General features: G+C 37.3%; 1 protein-coding gene across 1 annotated transcript in view; it reads right to left on the reverse strand.

Annotated features, from left to right (window-relative positions):
* The window catches only part of LOC150091554 (uncharacterized), a 218221-nt gene that overhangs the window by 168219 nt on the left and 27358 nt on the right, over positions 1–22644 (reverse strand). Inside the window, exon 2 of the mRNA XM_090376191.1 lies at positions 11358–11775. Coding sequence (XP_090232317.1) covers positions 11358–11523 — 166 coding nt within the window. The 5' untranslated portion in view covers positions 11524–11775. The remainder of the gene's footprint in view (positions 1–11357; positions 11776–22644) is intronic.

The raw sequence follows: 22644 nt of genomic DNA on the forward strand, positions 1-22644 counted from the left end.
TAAATTTCATCAAACTTTTGCGTGCTTCTCGTGCAAGCTTTCTTTACTTTAGCCACAATTTGCAGTTTCCAGTTTATTGGGCTTTTCTGTTAGTGTAATCTATTATAAATAGATCTTATTGTATTTGCAATAATACCAATAGCTGGAATTCTGTGGGTTTTTATGTTATTATGGTGAAATGTGTTTCCCTTTCCTCTTCAATCATATTAAAAACATAAATAAAATTTGAAATCTTCTCTTCATTCCTACTTTTTAAGCTTCATAAACTTGTTACTCCATATCTCACTTATGCATATCATGTTAGTTGCAATTTGTGCGTGCTGTGTACCTTGTTATTGATTGCTTACCTTTTTTACTGTTTTAAATTTTAAACCTCCCCCCCCCCAAAAATCAATGAACAGAAATATCAATTATTTTGTACATATTAAAGTATTAATTAAGCTACATACGTAAAGAAAAAAAAATAAATTTACGTCTACATAACGTAGGCGTAAATTTATTTTAATTTTACTAATTGTGGAAAATATTCTTCCGATTTTTCACATATCAATTAATTTTGTTAATTGGTAGAGTAAAAAAGTGTAAATTTTTGCTTTATATCTTTACTTTTATAGCCTGTGAATAATATTCCTCCTATTTTCACTTATTAGAATTGCCATTTAATAATAATTAAAATTCAACTGGCAAACATGATCAAAATGACCAGCAATTACTACATATCATATAGTTAACTATATAATATCGGTGTAAATACACCATAGTTAACCCATATATTTGAGCTACGATTGTAGCGTAGAAGGCATCGTTTTAATTGTATCTCATAATGTGGTTGCCTTCACAACAAGATAGCTACTATTGAATTACTTCAAATAAATAACGCTTCTCTAGTAGAGAAGACTACTGTTATTTATTTTCAGCGTACAACCACCCAGACGATCGTTTCGAAGCTTTTTGGCTTCGTCATCAGTGGGTGGGTAGGTAATACAATATGCCATCTCAGTTGCGAAGTTATATCCACATTATGAGAGATGCCAGAAGGGTGTGGTGGTAATGTATTTGGAAAATTAAATGCACTAGGCATAATCCTTATGGGTTTTGATAATTAACTATATAATATCGGTGTAAATACACCATATAGTTATATATAGTTAAATACACCATACACCTATATAGTTAATTATATAGTTAATAATATATAGTTAATAATACTATATAGTTAATAATATCGGTGTAAATACACCATATAGTTATATATAGTTAAATACACCATACACCTATATAGTTAATTATCAAAACCCATAAGGATTATGCCTAGTGCATTTAATTTTCCAAATACATTACCACCACACCCTTCTGGCATCTCTCATAATGTGGATATAACTTCGCAACTGAGATGGCATATTGTATTACCTACCCGCCCACTGATGACGAAGCCAAAAAGCTTCGAAACGATCGTCTGGGTGGTGGTACGCTGAAAATAAATAATAGTAGTCTTCTCTACTAGAGAAGCGTTATTTATTTGAAGTAATTCAATAGTAGCTATTTTGTTGTGAAGGCAACCACATTATGAGATACAATTAAAACGATGCCTTCTACGCTACAATCGTAGCTCAAATATATGGGTTAACTATGGTGTATTTACACCGATATTATATAGTTAATTATCAAAATCCATAAGGATTATGCCTAGTGCATTTAATTTTCCAAATATCATATAGTGAATGGTATTTTATTATGGAGAGTACATCATAAACTGATTTGATCGTACAGTGAACCAATCGTAAAGTGGGGTCCACTGTATATCTCACTGGAGCATGGTGGTCATTTCCCTCAAAACTTAGTAATAATCTGACCAAATAATGCAAGAAAGTGAATTTATTATGCATCAGAAAAAAAAAAGAAAAAAAAACCAATTTGGTCATTGCCATCACTTGCTTCATTTAAATACTTAAGCCAGTACCATAATAATTGTGATAAAAATTATACAATGAAAGACATTTCAGGGCACAAATAAACAAAAAAGAAAAGAACATAAGGTAGTGTGAATTTGAATTCAGAAGAGTTAACAGCAGAATGATGTCCAAAATTTTTTCTTTAGTTAACGAGTGACTGCTCGTTGAAATAAACTGCTTCTTACTCTTGTGGGTACAGAAGTTTATCTAAGATAAAGAGGGACCAGACAAATACTTGAAAGAAATGGGTAAATGAAGTGAGGGAAGGTGACACTGGTTATTTACTTCTTTTTCTTTTTCCTTTTTTTTTTGACTGATGCTACGTAAATTTGCTTCCATGCACTACTCTGCCAATCAATAATAATACAATAGCATCCTTGAGCTCAGTTATAAATGATTATCACAATATGTGCATAAAGCACCAAAGCAATCTACAGGTAAGTTGTGATGTGGACAGCCATTCTATTTTAAATTTCAGAGTTGGTTCTGTACAAAAGATGAGCACTTTCTCATGTCAGTGTCATGAGGTAATATACATCTTTCATGAAAATCATAGAGCACCCTTTCAACATTAGGACATTAGCAAATGACACTGAAGAGTATCAATCAGCCATCACAGCTCTGACACTGTTCTTTCCAAAAACAATGGTAGAAAGAAAATCTGGGAATAAGGTGGAATATCACTTCAGCTTCCAGCAGTTGTGTGACAAATGGCAAAAGTTGTACATATTAACACTTGTAAAAGTGATGCAGGTCTTGTCTGTCTAGAAAATAAGCTAGGCCACTGGTAATCATAATTTATACTATTATCATGCCGGGAATTGTAACATAAATTGGAACCAGAATGGGAGCATGTACCCTACATGCAACAAGATTAATAGGTCTGGATGCAAGTAAACACTGGTCCCAGCATGGCCCCCTGCACTGTTTTTAGTATGGCATAGCACCATCGATCTTTACAACTGTGGTTATTTGTAGTCTACACTTCCTCTCTTTTCCCTTGCTTTTGCACTTTTTTTTTGTATGGCATGGCATTGTTAATCTTGACAACTGTTGTTATTTTTAGTCTATACTTCCTCTCTTAGCAAAGGTTCAGCTTCATGCTTCCTCAACCCTTCCTGATCCTAAATCAACTCCTCCCATGATCCTAAATAGCTTTGCTTGGGCATAATCTACAATATAACCAATAAAGAAATTGTCACACTAAGATTTACTTTGGATGTAACAAAGTTTGATTATCTCAACTCTTTACATTCGTGTTATCACGATTCTGGTCCTAGTATGAATAGTTTCCTTGTTTAACCTATAACCATGTAATCAAAACCTGTAACAATGGTATCTTCAAAATATTCCCTATAACCTACTAAGAAATTTAAAATTTATTTTACTAACTGTTGTCAAGATATTTAATTAATCCCAATATGTTGATAACAACCAGCTTGACTTTACTATCATGATGCAATTGCATAATCCCCTCTTATTCTTGGGAACCTGACAAATCAACTACCCAGGCCATCATGCAACAGCTGCTATGGTACCCCACTTCCTACAGTTTTTGAAGTGTATTATGACTGTACAAGTTGGCAGTAGTTAGCTGCCTCTTCAACTGAGGCAATTAACTACTGCCTCAAATGAAAAAGCCTTTAGGAATTCCTCTAATCTCTGACAGGATTTGAACCCAGGCTGATCTCTCCAAATAAGTGAAAATTAGAGAATCATTATACTGTTATAGAGGACTTAATGACTGGCAGACATATACACCCTGACTAGCAAGCAATATACAAAGTGAGCAATCATGACATTCTCAAACACAAATGACCTGTAATATACCCTAAGAAATTTTAGGGGTAGGAATAACTATTACCAGTAGAACACTACTCTGCATTTTGAAAATATTCACCGATGTTTCCAAATCATTTTCTGGTGTTGATTTCAAAAATGACTTTGTCTGTTTGTTTCTTCAAAAATCACAAAAGAAAATTTGCTCTTTTTTTCAAATTTTTATTAATTTTGGCAGAATTTGTGCACTGAAATTATAACAAAATGCTACTTTTACCACTTATGTCTACATACATGTTGGAAACACTTAAAAAGGGCAGTGTGGAAAAAAGTACACCAAACACTCACCTCTCATTTTAAAAACTGACCAACGATGGGTCAAATTTTTGTTTCTTTGATTTTCTTGCAGATCCATCTACTTTACAGTCCCTCTTCGGCATCCAGCAACAGTCAGCTATCATGTTGACATTCCACCTCCCCTGGTACCTCATCTCCATGTCTTTAATGTTCTGGTGAAACCTCTCGCCCTATTCTTCACTAACACTTCCTAGATTTTCTGGGAAGTAGTCAACGTGGAAGTGTAAAAAATATACCATGACACTCATTTTGCTGCCCAGTTTCTTGAAATTTGCAAACATAATTTCAACTATATTCTTGTATTCTGGATCCTTGTTATTCCCTAAGAAGTTCTCAACAACAGACCTGAAGCTAATCCATGTCTGTTTTTCTCGTTAATTCATAGTTCCCTCAAAATCTCAGTCCCTCATCTGTTTAGAATTTGAGGTCCAATAAAAATATCTTGTTTTAGCTTCTCAAGAGTGATCAATAGGAAATTAGTACAAAGATAGTTGAAGAGGGACCTTCTTGAGGTAAAACTTTCACAAATTGTTTAACCAAACCCAATTTGATGTACAGGGGTGGAAGGAGAGCAGTTTTGGGTGTACCAGTGGTTTATTAACTATGTTCTTTGATCTAGGCAACAAACTGTGCCTCTTTGACCAGATTGTGCCTGACATCCCTGTGTTTACTCCTTGCCCAACTGTCCCACTCAAAAAGAAAAGCAAGACATTTTTTTGTAACTCTCCACATTGCTGTCCAAGTAACATGCCTACCACTTTAAAGTCAGCACAGACCAACCAACCATATTCTTCATACTTAATATTTGTCAACAACTTCTTCAAGTTCTCATATAACAAAGGCACTTGGGGTGGATGGGATCTTTGCAATTATATTAAGGGAGACAGCGAAGAAAGTAAGCAAACCCTTAGCCATAATTATGAGAGCATCCTTGGATTCAGGGAAGTTCCCCAAGGACTGGAGACATGCGAATATATCCCCAATTCACAAAGGGAATCAAAGGGTAATATGAGTAATTAGAGACTTGTTAGTTTAACTTATGCTCCAGGGAAAATAATGGAGTCACTGGTTAAAGAAGTAATGCAGGATCATCTAGACAAGGCTGTAATTATACTTCAGACGCAGCATGAGTTTCATAGAGGGGAAAATCTTGTCTGACCAATTTGACTGGGTACCATGATGTGGACACAAAGTAACTGGATGCAAAAAATAATTTTGATATCATATACTTGGATTTCAGAAAATCTTTTGATACTGTTGCACATAAAAAACTGCTGTACAAATTGGAGCAATGTGGCATTAAGGTAAGTTGCTGCTATAAATAAAGGGATGGTTGGATGGGAGAACACAGGAGTGGTAATCAATGGATACTGCTCTTCATGGACTAATGCTATTAGTGGAGCCCTCCACGGTTTGGTGCTGGGCCTATTGTTGTTTTTTCTGTTTATCAATGATATTGATCAAGGCATATCAGGCTTAATGTCCAAGTTTGCAGATGATACAAAGGTTGGCAGCTGTTTGTCAGACCTTAGTTTGTTATTTGGTTTTTAGGAGCATTAGCAACTAAGGCCATATTGCTCTGGGGATATGCGGTGGTCATTCCCTGACCTTTCCACATCCTTTCACATGAGCTGACAGTTCTAAATAAACCCAGCTCACCTTATACCTTCAGCTCTCTAAATGGTGAATCAAATATAGACATCACTGTTACTTCTTACACCATTTCTTCAAACATTAATGACTGGACAGTAAATACTAACATTTGCTCAAGTGACCATCGTGCAATCACCTTCTCCGTGACTTGCTCTGCACAATCATATAATCCTCCACTACAGGACCTTAGAAGATTTTCTTTGCGACGCATCATGTGGAACCGATTTAATGACTCAATCAACATGGATTTCCCTATTGAAACCATAAACTTCATCCATCACTTTACAGCTTCTGAATTAGCTTCCTATGTTAATGATGCTCTCAGCCACGCCTGTTATAAAGCAGCCAAAAAGAAAATTCAGTCCTCCCATCCCACTCCATGGTGGAACTGAGAACTTGCTCTGCTTCGTCAGCAAGTGCATCGGGCTACACGCACTTACCAACGACATCGCAGGAACTGGCCATCTCCCGACGTCAAAAGTCTTAAAACACAATATCAAGTTCTCAAAAGACAATACGTCAAAACCATCACTACCTGTAAAATAAAATCTTGGCAGAACTTAGTTACTTCTACTGGCAATCGGGACCCATGGGGTCTTGTTTATCGCTTTACGAGGAACAAATCCTATTCCCCTACTGTTTATTGGTCGGTACCCGCAAACAGCACCGAAACTCTCACTTGGAAGGACACCATCAACACTATCTTGGACAATCTGCTTCCTTCTGATCGCCCAGAGGACGACTTGACTACTCATCAACAAATAAGACAGCTGAATAATTCCTACACTACTACTTCTGAATCTCAGCCATTTATGCAGCTGGAGGTGGACACAGCTGTCCTAAAAATTAACAACTCTGGTTGTCCGGGCCTCGACCTTCATTAGGGCATCTTTATCAAACAATTCCACAAGCTACGTCCAACGGTTCTTCCGACTCTATTCAACAAATGTCTGAATGAAAGCACATTCCCTGTTATCTGGAAGACAGCTCTTTTAAACTAATTCCTAAACTTTCAAACACCCAAAGTGGCAAGTCCTTCCATCCTATTGCTCTGTTATCGCATTTGACCAAAACACTTGAAAGGCTGATTGCTATAAGACTCACTTCACTGTTCACGAACACCTCTCTTGTATCAGACGATCAATATGGTTTCCGAACTGGACGAGGAACTGAAGAAGCTGTCGTTGAATTCCTTTCTCGAGTTAACTCTGCAAATTCTAAATACGTTCTTGCTATTTTTGTTGATTTTTCTGCGGCATTTGATCTGTTATGGTGGTCTAGTTTGTTTGCTCGCTTACGCGCTGCCGATTGTCCTCTTCCTCTCTATAACCTTTTAAGAAGTTATTTTGAAAACCGTACAGTTTCTGTTATTTCTGGATCTAACTCTATCTCCCGCTCTGTCACTAGGGGCTGTCCCCAAGGCTCTGTTCTTGGACCACTTGTCTGGAACATCGTTCTTGACGAATGGCTCCTTAAAACTATTCCTTATACTTCCAAACTGGCCTATGCAGACGATCTAACCCTGCTGATCCAGGGCAATTCCCGTGCCTCCCTTGAAAGCACTGCCAACTTAGTCATGTCAGATCTCTCTCAATGGTCCACCACAAATAAGTTATCCATATCCTCATCGAAAACTAAAATGATGCTGGTTAAGGGTTCGCTTAATATTTCACGGCCACCTGTTGTAAAACTTCAAAACAAATCACTTTCCATGGTTTCTTCTCTAAAATTTCTTGGTCTGATCATTGATAGTAAACTTACATTTACTAAACACTTGGAAGATCTCTCAGAGAAAGTCAAAAAACTTACCTTCTCACTTCTGCATCTCTCTAAACAATCTTGGGGTCTTAATTCTCGTTCTCTACGGTTATATTACAAAGCTGTGTTTCTACCAATTTGTTCCTATGGTGTGGCTGCCTGGTTCTGGCATGTTAAGAAGGTTTCAGTACGGAATAAACTTCACAGCATTCAACGTAAAATTGCAGGGCCTGTAGGACTGTGTCTACTCCTGCTTTGCAGGTCCTTAACGGCTGTCTGCCCCTCGATCTCTTTCTTATGTATCAAGGCCTGTGCTTCTACATTAGGCACGCTGTTCCTGTCACCTTTCTTGGCATTACCATCCCAAGGCAGGGAAAAGACGCTGTTGGAATATTTTGATGCAGAGCTGGCAAGATAGATGGTCCGCTACCACTAAGGGTCTTGTTACGTTAAAGTTCATCACTAACGTCACCTTTGCCACGTTAGAGTCCGCTCAGAAATGGTTTCATCCTGGTCTGTACACTCTCTACTTACTCTCTGGTCATGGCTCCCTTAATGCCAAACTTGCAACTTTCAACCTTGCTGAATCATCTCTCTGTTCTTGTGGCGACCCAGAAGACTGGGAACATATTTTATACCACTGCCATCAATACCAAGATCTTCGACAGAACCTTCTTCTCTCCACCAGTATCACTGTCCCCAGAGATGAGCCGGACTTCCTGAGCACCACAGACAACTTCCAGTCCCTGCAAGAATTTGCTCGTCATGCTTTTGATCGCCGGAGATGCCTTTTCACTCAACTAAGGAATACCTCCTAGCTTTCCTAGCGGAGACCCCTGCTGGCACTGGCTTTTGGCCAGTGCGGGATCAGATATATATATATATCCAATATGTTAAATTAAATAAAATAAAACATAAGCCAGTAGTATGGCAAAAACTGCAGTTTTTGCCATACTACTGGCTTATGTTTTATTTTATTTGATTTAACATATTGGATGTATTTCAGCTTCATATGGAGGAATTGCATGCCGCTGCCTCTAATGAATGCTAAATTATTTATTTATTTATTTCATTATAATTTAACTTTATTTAATATAATTCAATGATAGTATATATATATTTTTTTTTTTTTTATCTTCAATTTCATATTTTATTTATTTACTTTTATTTTTATCTATTTATTTATTTATTTTATTATTACTTTTTTTTTTTTTCTTCTTCTCACTTTTAATCTGTATTTATTTATTTATTTATTCATTTTTGCTGGTTCCCTGGGTTTGGGCTGCCCGACGGACAGGATTTTATTATCTAGTTTTTATTATTTTCTTAGATAGGTACATATATTTTCTTTTTTTTATTATTATTTATTTATTTATTTTTACTTTATTTTTTGCTCTGATATTAGGGCAATAAGAGCTGGTAAACCAGATAGGTCGCGATACATGCGTAGTTGTGGCCTACCTCCCCGTGGTGTAGAAGGATACTGAGCAGGCTTTCCAGGTGATCGCCTGTCTGGTGACAAAACAGCCAGAAACAACTAAACAACACAACAACACACACACTGCACGAACATAACGTTACACACATTTCTGGCCTTTTACAGTGCTTTCTGTAATCATCACAGTGTACGAAGGCAGAGATGAATTGATGTTCAGGTGCCGTCCTACATAAGATACTATACATGTCTACATGACCTTTCCGCATCCTCCATATTTGGTGGTTACGGGCTCGAACCTAGGTCTAATCAAGAAGCGTGTACTATGCACTGCTGCTCCTGCTCACCTGGCTACGGAGGAGCCAAGGTTGGCAGGGAGGATCTAGAAAAGTCAGGCAGGTGGGCAGAGAAATGGCAACTGAAGTTTAACAGTGACAAATGCAAAGTACTGAGTGTGAGTAGCAGTAACCCCAGAGTAACATACACTGTATGTATGTTACTCTGGGGACTCATAGTAGTAGAAAATGAAAAAAACCTGGGAATAATTCTGCAGTAAGATATAAGTTCTCTGAGCAATGCAGACAGGCTGCCAGGACAGCTCATAGGGTTTTGTCAATGATACACAGGAATTTTGCTTGCAGGATAAGGAGGTGATTATCCAATTGTATAAGGCAACAGTGAGGCCACATCTTGAGTAATTATACACGTCTGGAGGCCTATTTTTACAAAGGATTTAGAGCTGCTGGAATGAGTACAGAGAAGGGCAATGAGATTAACAAAGGAGTGCTCTTTCCAAAAAAGGGCAGTTCTGCAAATTGTAGTGTCTCAAGACTAGGCACCTGCAAGGTGATCTGAATGGGGTTTTTAAGGGTTTGAACGAATTGAGCAAGCTCAATCTGATGAATTCGTCCCCTTGCTCAGACTGTACACGAGGGGGGCACAAATTCAAATTAAGGAAGGACAGTGCAGAATAGATGTGTGGAAGTTTGCCTTTAGCCAGCAGGTGGTTGATTGTTGCAACAAACTTCCATCTGTTGTTGTGGAAGTTGATAGCTTAAATAATTCAAGGAAGAACTAGACAAACTATTTTAGGGAATGGATAGGTGAAAAGAGAAATTAAAATAAAACGTCTCCACTGTGTACAATTGTAACCAATTCCTAAATAGTTCATTAAGTCATTTATATTACTGCAAAAAAAAAAAAAAAAAAAAAATCACAGAATCATCCTCACAACGTAGGTGACTAGTTCTTATTTTCTGTCTATTACTATGAAAAAAATGTACCATGTGCCAGAAGAATTTTTGACTAAAGTATAGAACCAAGGAGTTCTGCAGATTCCTTTGATAAATTTAAATCTTTTACCAGATTGTTGAGTTCATGCTGTGAAAAATATTGAAGGCTGGACTCAATTTCCAGGTATATAGACGTCAGTTTTATCTTTAGAAACAGCACTCTCTGCTGTTACATTTTCCAATATAACTGGAGGGTATAGAATCTGTAGGTTATCTTCATGTGGGACTAGTCTAATGGCAGATGGAATATTAAGATACACAATGCCCTTCTTACTCATTGCATTGTATCCCTCTATATTATAGTTGCGGTTTGTAGTGGCCTAGTTTGTAGTGGTAGTTTGTAGCCTACAAACCATCATAGTGGTTTGTAGGCTCCTGCCAAATAATGAAAATTGCACATGGAATAGCCTTCTTTTTACCATTTTTCCACAATCTCAGGTCTCTTGAGTTTCACTCCAAAATAAGCACAATACACATTTTTTTTACAAATTCTGTAATATCTTGTCTTTGCTTTAGGACTACATAACTTCCACAAAAGTAACAAAATAAGTTCAGCTGTTCAAACACTCGCGAGAAGATATTTTACTCAGTTTTCAGCACAAGTCTGACACAATAACCTCAAAAATAAACTGAGCCCACTTTGATAAACACTGTTGAATGCAGTTCTCAAGGTCAAGAAACAAATGACTGAAGGCAGTGTTGCCAACATGTGAAGATTTAGTTTACAAATTTACAGCATTTACTCCTAACTTAATACATTCAATAATACAACTCATGACATCAACTAAAGTGATTTATGAAAAAACAGTATAATAAAAAAATAACAAAACATTTCTGAACTCAGCATAAAAATTAAAATCAGCTATTAGTTTACAAACATCAAAACATGCAGAGTGGTGTAATTAATAACTGAAGTGTCAAAAGATTCTTTAAATATATCACTCTGGAGAGCAGGGGAATGATGTGTGTGTGTGTGTGTGTGTGTGTGTGTGTGTGTGTGTGTGTGTGTGTGTGTGTGTGTGTGTGTGTGTGTGTGTGTGTGTTAATAAAACAGATAACAGCACATAAAACAAAGCAGATTGTACGTTGTGCTGTTATATCAATTTAAAAATTAAAAGTCAAAACACTTACCCTTCTTTAGAGCCTTCATCCAAATCTCCACAATCTTTTTATGATGTGCTTTATGGTGTAAAATCCATAATGACAATGTCTGAATGCTATCCTGGGTATTAGTAACATTCTGAAATTTTTTGTCCAAGTTTGCTTCATTTAATGTTGAAGACATTGTGGTAATCATGCATACAGCCACTATATACAGTAATCCACTTGGCACCTCACAGAAATGAAACTATGAGAAATATTTCTTCATAATCAGGAGACATGTGCATAGGAAGTTTTATACACAAGCATAAAATATCAATTCATCAGATTGCCAAAGGTTCATAAGCAAAAATCTTCAACAACAATTCCATGCCAGTATAATCTATATGCTGTGTTTGCCACAAAATAGAAGCACTGATCCACCAAACACATGGCAGAATTTTTTCCACTGTAAAAGAAAAATATTGTAAATATGCATTAAATAGCATTACATTTTACAGAATAGTTCATTCATTCATTTTTGGATTTGTAACAAAATTACAGAATGAACACAATTTCTAATTATTTTGTAAAACAGCATCTCAAGTTACAAATTAACTACAAAGAAAACTAGACATTAATAAAAAATGCCACAGGATACTTCTGTTTACAACTTTTGCTCTAAAACCACTCTATTCACCACCTATAACTCACAATTACATTATATTTTTTCTTTAGTATCACAGATTTGAAAAACCATTAAATAAGGTCAAATAACCTAATATCTAAATACCACCAAACTAATTTTCCTTCTTCACACTGTGAAGTAAATGTTTCTGTTTTTTGATTACATATTTTGAATTAAAAAAAAAAAAAAAAGTCTACATGATCTAAAATTGAAAGCTCTATAGCAGGGTTTCCCAAACTCTTTCAAGTGTGGACCAGTGTTTGCAGATTTTCTTTTTTGCAGCCCACTTATAGCTATAAATTAATGTATTTTCAATAATTATACTCATAGGTTCAGGAAATGATGATTTAGGACATTTAATATACCAGTAATAATGCAATTGGGTATTCATTAACATCAGTAAATATAAATAAAAGATAGGTAATTCATTTCTTTGTTTATTATCAGAAGTTTACATAAAATTGACATATTTTAGGAAAAGAAATGTTTTATGTAGGTATATTTCAAATAAGTTGTTCGCAGACTGGTATTTTCTTTTTGCGGACCGGTACTGGGCCGCAGACCACACTTTGGGAAACCCTGCTCTATAGTCTTAAAGGTTAAACAACAATAACAATCACTATTTCACTCTTTTGTGACTCACCACTACTTGCACCCCAAATGGTACAAATGCGATTGCATAGTATCTGTGATACAGCTTTTCTTTTTTTTTTTTTAATTATAAAATAAATTTTTGGCTTTTATACTGAATTGAAAACAGTGTTCTAGTAATTATGATTTACCAAACTCAAAACTTCAAATAAAAATAAATGAGAGAAACTGATAATAATAATAAAGAATGTTTTTATCTGACAACACGAGCATCTGTATCTTTGAAAGCTATTCACATTTTCTGTGTAGCTGGAGAAACCAAAGCTCTATGGAGAGATTAGCCAGCTCTTGCTGGCATGTCACAAATGACAAGAGCTGTAGTATTTGAGTATAAGAAAGATAGATGCTTTTGTTCCCCTGGCATCTGTTAAAAAAAAAGCATATAAATCTACAGTGTATCCAGTCCACACAGGTGGCCAGAACAATGTTGAGTCAGTTTGGTGTGGCAAACACCAAGAAAATGAAAATGAGAAGAGTGTGTTATGGGCTGAATGATTGTGATGAGTATAGCAAACAACTATACAGAAAAACAGTGGGCCTGCATGCCAGAATGTCTTAAAATGGGGGATTTTTACTTTCCAGAGAGTCGTGGAAAGTTAAAATCCCCTATTTTAACTTGTGGGTTGATAACTCTCATACTAACAAAACTTTAGCGGATTTATTGAACGACTGTTTTCAACAGCAGCATATTAGAGAGGCAACAGGAGGAAGCAGTACTCTAGATCTGATTATGAGCAGCAATTCTACATGCATTAAGAATCTGAAAGTAAAAGATCCACTGGGTGACAATGATCACAGTGGACTGGTTGGGATTTACTGAACCCATGAGATATAACTGCTTTCAAGTGTAAAGAGAAGTGTTTTTGCCTTCATAAGGATGACTACGGTGGTCTCAGACAGTTTTCAAATTCTATGCAGCGGGACAAATGATGGTGTAACCAACAACAAATTTTAAATGGGAAGCAATTAGAAAAATACTCCTAGAAGCTATTATGCTTTTCATATCAACTAAGAAATACTGTTCAAGGCTTAGACCTAAATGAACTGATAAGTTGTGGCAGAGAAGGAAAATGCATGGGATATATATAAATTATCAGGTGATAAAGAAGCCTATGGTAGATATAAACTGGGCTGTAATCATGTTACAAAGGAGGATAGGCAAGTTAAGGCAGATTTTGAGAGTAATCTGCATTTGATTTTCTCTAGAAAAGAATGCAAAGAAAAGCAACAAAGACTTCTTTACTTATATTAATAGCAGAAGGAAGGAAGGGGTGAATCACATTGGTCAGGCATGGCTCTAAGGTTTTTGGTGTCCCTAGGCAGAAATGTATTTATTTGGCACCCTTGAGATACTTTTATTAAATATTATAATAAAAAATTTGAATTTTGGCACCCCCAGACATTGGTGCCCCTATGCCCTGCTTACCAGGCTTATTGTGTTCCACAAGCCCTGACACTGGTCCACTTTATGTTGACAGTTCACTGGTGATGATGCTGCTCAGGTTGCTAAGAAACCAAACAGGTATTTTGCATCTGCACTCACACAAGAGGAATTCTTTGAGGAAGGGGACGTCAAAAGTTTATCAAACTAAATGATTTTGTAATATCTGAGAGGAAAGTGGAAGAGAAATTGTTGAAGCTAAACATAAAAAAATGTGCTGGAGTGGATGGGGCCTGCAATTATATTAAGGGAAACAGCAAAGGAGGTAAGCAAATTCTTAGCTATAATTATGAGGGCATCTTTGAATTCAGGCAAGACCACTAAGGATTGGGAACATGCAAATACAGTGGGTCTCCGGTATCCGAGTATTCATTATCCGAGTCCACGCAGTTACGAGGATTTAAAAATTAAAGAATTAAAACTCTTTCCCTTGAGAAAATTGACCAAGCATTTGAATATTTTTTGTGAGAACGATCTTCTTCATGATCGTGACACAAATGTTAAGCGCAAAGTTAAAGACATAACTAAATGCTACGACACAATTTTATCTGAAAAAATACGACAAAAAAAAAATAATAAATAAAACACACACACACACACACACACGAACAACTCTGGATTCGTTCTTTATTCGTACAACTGAAAAATAGTGTAACTTCAATAAACTTTACTTAACCTTACATTGTGTAACATATTATAATCAAAAATGTCTAATAAAATAATTTTCTCATTTTTCAGTTCCTTCATCCATTTTTTACTATGTACAAGTAAATAATAAACATTACTCAGTGTAGATACACCATATCTACTCATCCTTCCCAATGAGTTGAACCATGTATTGCACTATCTCGAATAAGTAATGCTTCACTTAACATTACCAGGGTACCTGCCCACCCACTGATGAAAACTCAGCTAGCTTTGAAACAGTGCCGTCTGGATGGTGGTGCCCACCGAGAATAAGTAATAATAGTCTTCTCTATTAGTGAAGTGTTACTTATTTGAGATAGTGCAATACTTGGGCAACTTGTTGTGAAGGATGAGCACAATATGAGATATAGGTGAAATGATGCTTTTCACACTACTATCATAGTTTTTCTTTAAGAGTTGTCTATGGTGTATCTACACCGATATTATATAGATATAGAATCTTAAACTCTTAAAGTATTATGCCTGGTTGCATTTAGTTTTATTTAAATAATAAATATTAAGAAAACTGGTCCCCATTTTAAGTGAAATTTTCTGGAACCAATTATCCTCAGATAACGAGGATCCCCTGTATATCCTATTAATCTTAGGATAGGAGGGAGTACACGATGAGAGCCTTGTCAATAAATTCAGCCCTGGAGGGAATGTGCAAGGCTCAAGGGGTAGAATTTTTTCCAGCATGGTCTGTGCTTATTAACAGGAGAGACTGCTTCTACAGGGATGGGATACACTTAAACAGAAAGGGTGCAAGAATATTTGCTGATGATATCGAAGCAGTGTTAGGTGGGTCGGAAAACTGCTAGGATGGGGGAATTCACAGACTAAAGGGTTAAAAGTAGCCACGGGCAGAAGTGAAGGTGATTCTTGCATAACTTCTATTAGAATAAGTAGTGACTTGGAGCGAGGTGTGCTCGGGGTTTCAGGGACTGATGGCAGTCATCGTGAAACAGGTGGGTATATGGGATGTGTCAGGGTAACTAGGAATAGGTGCATGTATACCAATGCTAGAAGTATAGTAAATAAATTTGATGAATTTGAAGTGTTGGTCAAGACATCAAAGTTGTTGACTTTGTTGACATCAACAAGACATCATATTGTTGGGATATCAGAGATGTGGTGCCACACTGATATTAGGAATGCAGAATTGGAATTTGGGGAGTACAATGTGTACAGAAAGGACAGACAGGAGAGGAAGGGAGGAGGTGTCGTGCTGTTAATTAAGAAAAACATAAAATCAAAAGAAGTGCATCCAGTTGATATAGATGAACAGTGAAGTGTTGAGTCAGTTTGGTGTGACATAAGCACTGCAAAAGCAAAAATAAGAATAGGAGTGTGTTATAGGCCTAATGACTCAAATGAGTACAATGAAAAATTGTACAGAGAAATAGATTGGGCTAGTAAATCAGAATGCCTTAAAATGGGGGATTTTAACTTCCCAGATATTGACTGGAACTTGTGGGTTGGTCACTCACACACTAGTAAGACTTCTGTGGATTTATTGGATAACTGTTTTCTGCAGCAGCATGTTCGAGAGGCAACCAGAGAGGTTAGCATTAGTAGAGGCATATGATGCAAGAAAGCAAGCTTATGCAGTATCAGCCAAAAAAAAAAAAAAAACAACCCCACTCCCATTTCACCCCTCCATTCATTCGAAATACCCGTCCAGCTGAGCCTTAAATTTATTTAGGCTACCAACTTCCACAACAAGGGATGGAAGTCTATTCCACCAACCAACTACCCCCGCTGGCTAAAAGCAAATTTCCGCACATCTGTCTTTCCTCAATTTGAATTTATGCCCTCTCAGGTGATTATTCTGAACAAGAAGAAGAATCCCATCGGCATTCAGCATGCTCAAATCATTCAAGGCTTTATACACCTCTATCAGATCACCTCGCCAGTGCCTAGTCCCCAGACACTGTAATTTGCAAAACTTAAGCCTTTCTTCATAAGAGCAACCCTTTGTTCCATTCACTAATCTTGTTGCCCTTCTCTGTACTCATTCCAGCAGCTCTAGTTCCTTCTTGAAATGAGGCCTCCAGACCTGTATACAGTACTCAAGGTGTGGCCTGACCATTGCCTTATACAAGGGAATAATCACAGGTTAATGCTTTTGATCTGGTTATCAGCATTGATCAATCGTGTATTAAGAATTTTCAGATAAAGGAACCACTAGGTGGCAGTGATCACAGTGTACTGATGTAGGATTTACTTAAAGATATAATTACCATCAGGGGTAAAGGAAAGGGTTTTTGCTTCTGTAAAGGTGAGTACAGCGATCTCAGAGAGTTTTTAAATTCTGTACAGTGGGATCAACTGACGATGTTACCAACAGTAAATTCTAAGTGGGAAGCATTCAAGGAATTAATCGTGGAAGCTACTAAAAGTTTCATACCTATTAAGAAATATTGTTCAAGGCCTAAATGGTTATCAAATGAACTAATGAGACTCGTGACAGAGAAGAAAAATGCATGGGCTGCATATAAATTATCAAGCAACGCAGAAGCCTATGGCAGATATAAGCTAGTCTGTAATCAGGTCACAAAGGAGGTTAGGCAGGCGAAGGCAGATTACAAGAAATCTTTGTCAAAGGATGCTAAGAAAAACAGCAAGGTTAGTTAGTTATTTGGTTTTTAGGAGCATTAGCAACTAAGGCCATATTGCTTTCCCTGACCTTTCCGCATCCTACGTATTTGGTGATGACAGGCTCGAACCCCCGGTCTAATCAAGAAGCGTGTACTATGCACTGCTGCTCCTTCCCACCTGGCTACGGAGGCGCAAAAAAAAACAGCAAGGATTTCTTTACTTATATAAACTCTAAAAGGAAGGGGATGAATCTGATTGGTCCACTTGATATCGATGGTTCGACTGTTGATGATCCTGCTCAGATAGCAAACAAACTGAATGAGTATTTTGCATCTACATTCACACATGAGGAGTTATTAAGGTTTAAAAATAGCAGAAGGTTATCAAATTGATCGGGGTGCTTAATGATTTTGTAATAACTGAGAGCAAAGTGGAGGAGAAATTGTTGAAATTAAACATAAGAAAGGCACCTGGGGTGGATGGGATCTATCCAGTTATATTAAAGGAGGCGGCAAAGCAACTAAGCAAATCCTTAGCCATAATTATGAGAGCATCATTGGACTCAGGGGAGGTCCGCACAGACTGGAGATGTGCAAATGTATCCCCAATTCACAAGGGGGATCGAAGGGTGACACGAGTAATTACAGACCAGTTAGTTTAACTTCTGTTCCGGGTAAATTAATGGAGTCACTGGTTAAAGATGCATTGCAAGATCATCTAGACAAGACTGCAGCAATAATTCAGACAGGATGGGTTTGTTAAGGGAAAGTCTTGTTTGACAAATTTGATAGGATATTATGATGTGGTTACAAAGGAACTGGATGCAAAAAATAATTCTGATATTATATATTTGGATTTCAGGAAAGCTTTTGACACTGTTGCGCATGGAAGACTATTGTACAAATTGGAGCAGAATGGTATTAAGGGTAAGTTGCTACAATGGATAAAAGGATGGTTGAGTGGGAGAAGACAGAGGGTGGTAATCAATGAGTGCTGCTCTTCTTGGACTAATGTTATTAGTGGAGTCCCACAGGGTTCAGTGTTGGGTCCACTGCTGTTTTGAATATTTATCAATGATACTGATGAAGGTATATCAGGCTTAGTGTCAAAGTTTGCAGATGATACAAAGGTCGGCAGTGTGGTTAATGACAGTAATGGCAGTGTGCTACTGCAACAGGATCTAGAAAATTTGGGAGATGGACTAAGTGGCAACTGAAGTTTAACCTTGATAAATGCAAAGTACTGCATATGGGTAGAAGTAACCCCAGAGAAACGTACCAACTGTGTGGTACTACACTTAAGGCAGTAGAAAATGAAAAAGACCCAAGAGTAATTGTGCAGTCAGATATGAAGTTTTCTGAGCAATGCAGACAGGCTGCCAGAGCAGGTCATGGGGTTTTGCCAATGATATATAGGAATTTTGCTAGCAGGGAAAAGGAGGTGATTGTCCCTCTGTATAAGGCAATGGTCAGGCCACGCCTTGAGTACTGCGTACAGGTCTGGAGGCCTCATTTTAGGAAGAATGTAGATTTGCTTGTGCGTGTACGGAGAAGGGCAACAAGATTGGTGATGAAAATGAAGGGATCCTCTTACCAGAGAGGCTTAAGTTCTGCAAATTGCAGTGGATGGAGACTAGGCACCTGCACGGTGATCTGATTGAGGTGTAGAAGGCCTTGAATGAGTTGAGTACGCTGAATTCTGATGGGATCCTTCCACTTGTTCTGATTACGAACCTAAGGGGGCATAAATTCAAATTAAGAAAAGACAGATGTAGAATAGATGTGCGGAAATTTGCCTTTAGCCAGCGGATGGTTAATTGCTGGAACAAACTTCCATCTGTTGTTGTGGAAGTTGATAGATTTTTTTTTATTTTGGCTGATGCTGCATAAGCTCATACATTTGCTTTCTTGCATCACATGCTACTACTATCTACAATTCACAAAGGGGGATCAAAAGGTCACATGAGTAATTGCAGACCTGTTAGCTTAACTTCTGTTCAAAGGAAAATAATAGAGTCACTGGTTAAAGAATTAATGCCGGAAAGTAATTATGCTGCAGTCACATTAAAAAATCCACAGCATGAATTTTTTAGTAGGCAATTTTGTCTGACCAATCTGACTGGATACTATGATATAGTAACAAAGGATGCAAAATATAATTTTAATATCATATACTTGAATTTCAAGAAAGCTCTTGATACTGTTGCACATAAAAGCCTGGTATACAAACTGAAGCAGTGTGGCTTAAGGGTAAGTTACTGCCATGGATAAATGGATGGCTGAATGTTAGAATACAGCGAGTGGTTATTAATGGACACTGCTCTTCACAGACTAATATTATTAGTGGAAACCACCAGAGTTCAGTGGTGAGACCACTTTTGTTTTCTATATTTATTAATGATATTGATGAAGGTATATCAGGCACAATGTCTTAAGTTTGCAGATGGTTAATGACAGTGGCAAAGGTAAAGAAAGTCTGCACGAGAAGCATGCAAAAGTTTGATGATATTTACTGGTAAAAGTACTTTGCCATAATGGCATTTGTATTGTTGCTCACTTGGTAAACAGATGGATGTTATCGGTCAGGAGTAGAAATTGAATCCCATCGGAGATTGAAACGCTCCCGAAGTGGAGGGGGTAACCTGGCCTTTTTTTCTTTAGAATCACTGGTGGACTAGTGGATAAATTAATTGATTATTAAGAAAAAAAAAAGCAAAGGAAGCCCACACGAAAAGCACGGCAAGATTCAACCGGTGAAACTACGTTACGAACATTTTTAATTAGTGATTCTAAAGAAAAAGGGTCAGGTTACCCCCCCCCTTTACTTCGGGAGGGTTTCAAACTCCAGTGGGATTCAACTTCTACTCCAGATCAATAACACCCACTGCCTGTTTACCAAGCGAGCAACAATACAAATGTTGTTACGGCAAAGTAGTTTTACCGGTAAATTTCGTCGAACTTTTGCATGCTGCTCATACAGGCTTTCTTTACCTTAGCCATGATACCACCACTTTACTTATTGGAGGCTTGAAGTGGTGAAACCCATGTTTAGTCTCTAGAGCAAAGTTTCCAGCATCCCCCTCCCCCCATACTTCTCCTTCAACCCATGCACGGTACTAAGTACTATAGGTTTTGATACCTTTGTGTTTGGGGTTTTCAAAAAAAAAAAAAAAAAAAAAAAATCAAGGTAAGCTACTGCAACAAGATCGATAAAAATTAAGCAGATGAGCTGAGAAATGGCAGTTGAAGTTTAACATTGACAAATGCAAGATACTGCATATGGGTAACAGTAATCCCAGATTAATGTACCAACTACACCAGATTATGTACCAAGTGTACATAATCTGGTGATGAGAAATTTATGACTGACAGTTTGGTACATTGCAGTGTCTTCAGTGTCAAGACACTGCAATGTACCAATGAGAGGTTCTCACTGAAGAGAGGTTACGAAGCAGAGGTTCTCACTATGCAAAAGTTGTCAGCACGATGGGTGACAAAGTTGACAGAAGATCAAAAACAGACAAGAGTTGTCAAGTGAACATTTACATTGTTTTCAAGCAGTTATAGCAAATTTCTCTGCAAACATTTGTGATCATGGTTGAAAGGTGGGTCCATCACTTTCAGCCAGAGACAAAGGAGCAATCCAAATAATGGAAACACAGATCTTTTCTCCCTCCAAAGAATGCCATCTATTTCTTCTGCTGTCATCAGTGTTTTGGGATACTGATTGAGTGCTACTAATGGCTTACCTTCACAAAGCCCAGACAGTCACAGGGACATATTACATAGACCTTGTCAGGCTTTTGTTTTGTTTTTTATTTGGTTTTTAGGAGCATTAGCAACTAAGGCCATATTGCTTCGGAGATATGCGGTGGTCATTCCCTGACCTTTCCGCATCCTCCGTATTTGGTTGTCACGGGCTCGAACCCCGGTCTAATCAAGAAGCATGTGCTATGCACTGCTGATCCTACCCACCTGGCTACAGAGAGATGCCCACCTTGTCAGGCGTGCGCGTGAAAACATCAATGACACACTCCGAGGTTAACTCGGGAAAGAGTTTTATTCCACCAGATCAATGCACTTGCTCACAAGTTTTTCATTACCATGACTGCAGCTTTGAAATTTGTGGGCTATCCCCATATTCATCAGCTCTAGCACCATCAGACTTTCAAATATTTCCTAATTTGAAAAAAAAAAAAAAATCCTGGATGGCATTTAATTTTCCCACCAACAATGATGTCACTGCTACAGTGGATGCATTCCCAGAGGCCAAAGAGAAGACTTTCTTTGCAGCTTGAACTAGCACACTACAGAATCAGTGGCAAAAGGGCATCCACATGAGAAAGGACTTCAAATATGTGGGTTGCAGAGCTTGTAAACTAGACACCTTGAGGAGACTTGATTGAGTGTTTAAGGCTCTGAGAGGCATAAGCAAAATGAATAAGGATGAAATTTTCAGTTATAAATGATTCTAGAACTAGGGGCCATAATTTCAAATTATGGGGGGGGGGAGTTTAGACTGGATTGCAGGAAGTTTTATTTTAGCCAGCGAGTTATAAATTACTGGAATAAGTTACCTACATGGGTGGTTGAGGCTGACAGTCTGGGGAAATTCAAAGGTCAGCTGGATAATTACCTAAGGGAGGAGGGTTGCATAGGTTGTCCATTTCCTTTTCTCTTATTATTTTTTATTATTATGATTATTTAAAATTTTCTTATTATTATTAATTTGTTTTTATTCTTATTATTTTATTTTTTGTTATTTTATTTTATTATTTATTTATTATTTTATTATTTTTTTTTTAGTTGGTGCAGCATAAGCCATAGGCTTTCTTGCACTGTGTGACCATTATAATACTAAAATGTGTATTGACTCCAGATGATTCAATTTGCAGAACTGAAACCTTTCTTGGTAAGACCACCCTTTTGTTCCCTTCACCAATCTTATTGCTCTTCTCTGCATCCATCCCAGCAGACATATAGTAAATAAATTTGATGAATTTGAAGTTTATACCCCAGGGCAGCCCCACAGGATCAGAGGAGTTCACAATACAGAGAAAATACAAAAATATTCACCATACTTAGCAGTCAAATGCTTGAATCGCTGTCAACTCAGTTACAGCAGCATTGGTGGGTAGGTGCATAGTGCCGTCTATACACGTACACCAACATGGATTTATTACACATACTTCTCCAATTAAAAATAACCAATGATGCAAATCAAAATTTACTGGGTATATTAAAATTCACACTAATTTAATTCTAATATAT

The sequence above is a fragment of the Mastigoproctus giganteus genome, chromosome 1 (assembly GCF_048544385.1).
Source record: "Mastigoproctus giganteus isolate SK-2022 chromosome 1, ASM4854438v1, whole genome shotgun sequence".
NCBI classification, from domain to species: Eukaryota; Metazoa; Arthropoda; class Arachnida; order Uropygi; family Thelyphonidae; genus Mastigoproctus; species Mastigoproctus giganteus.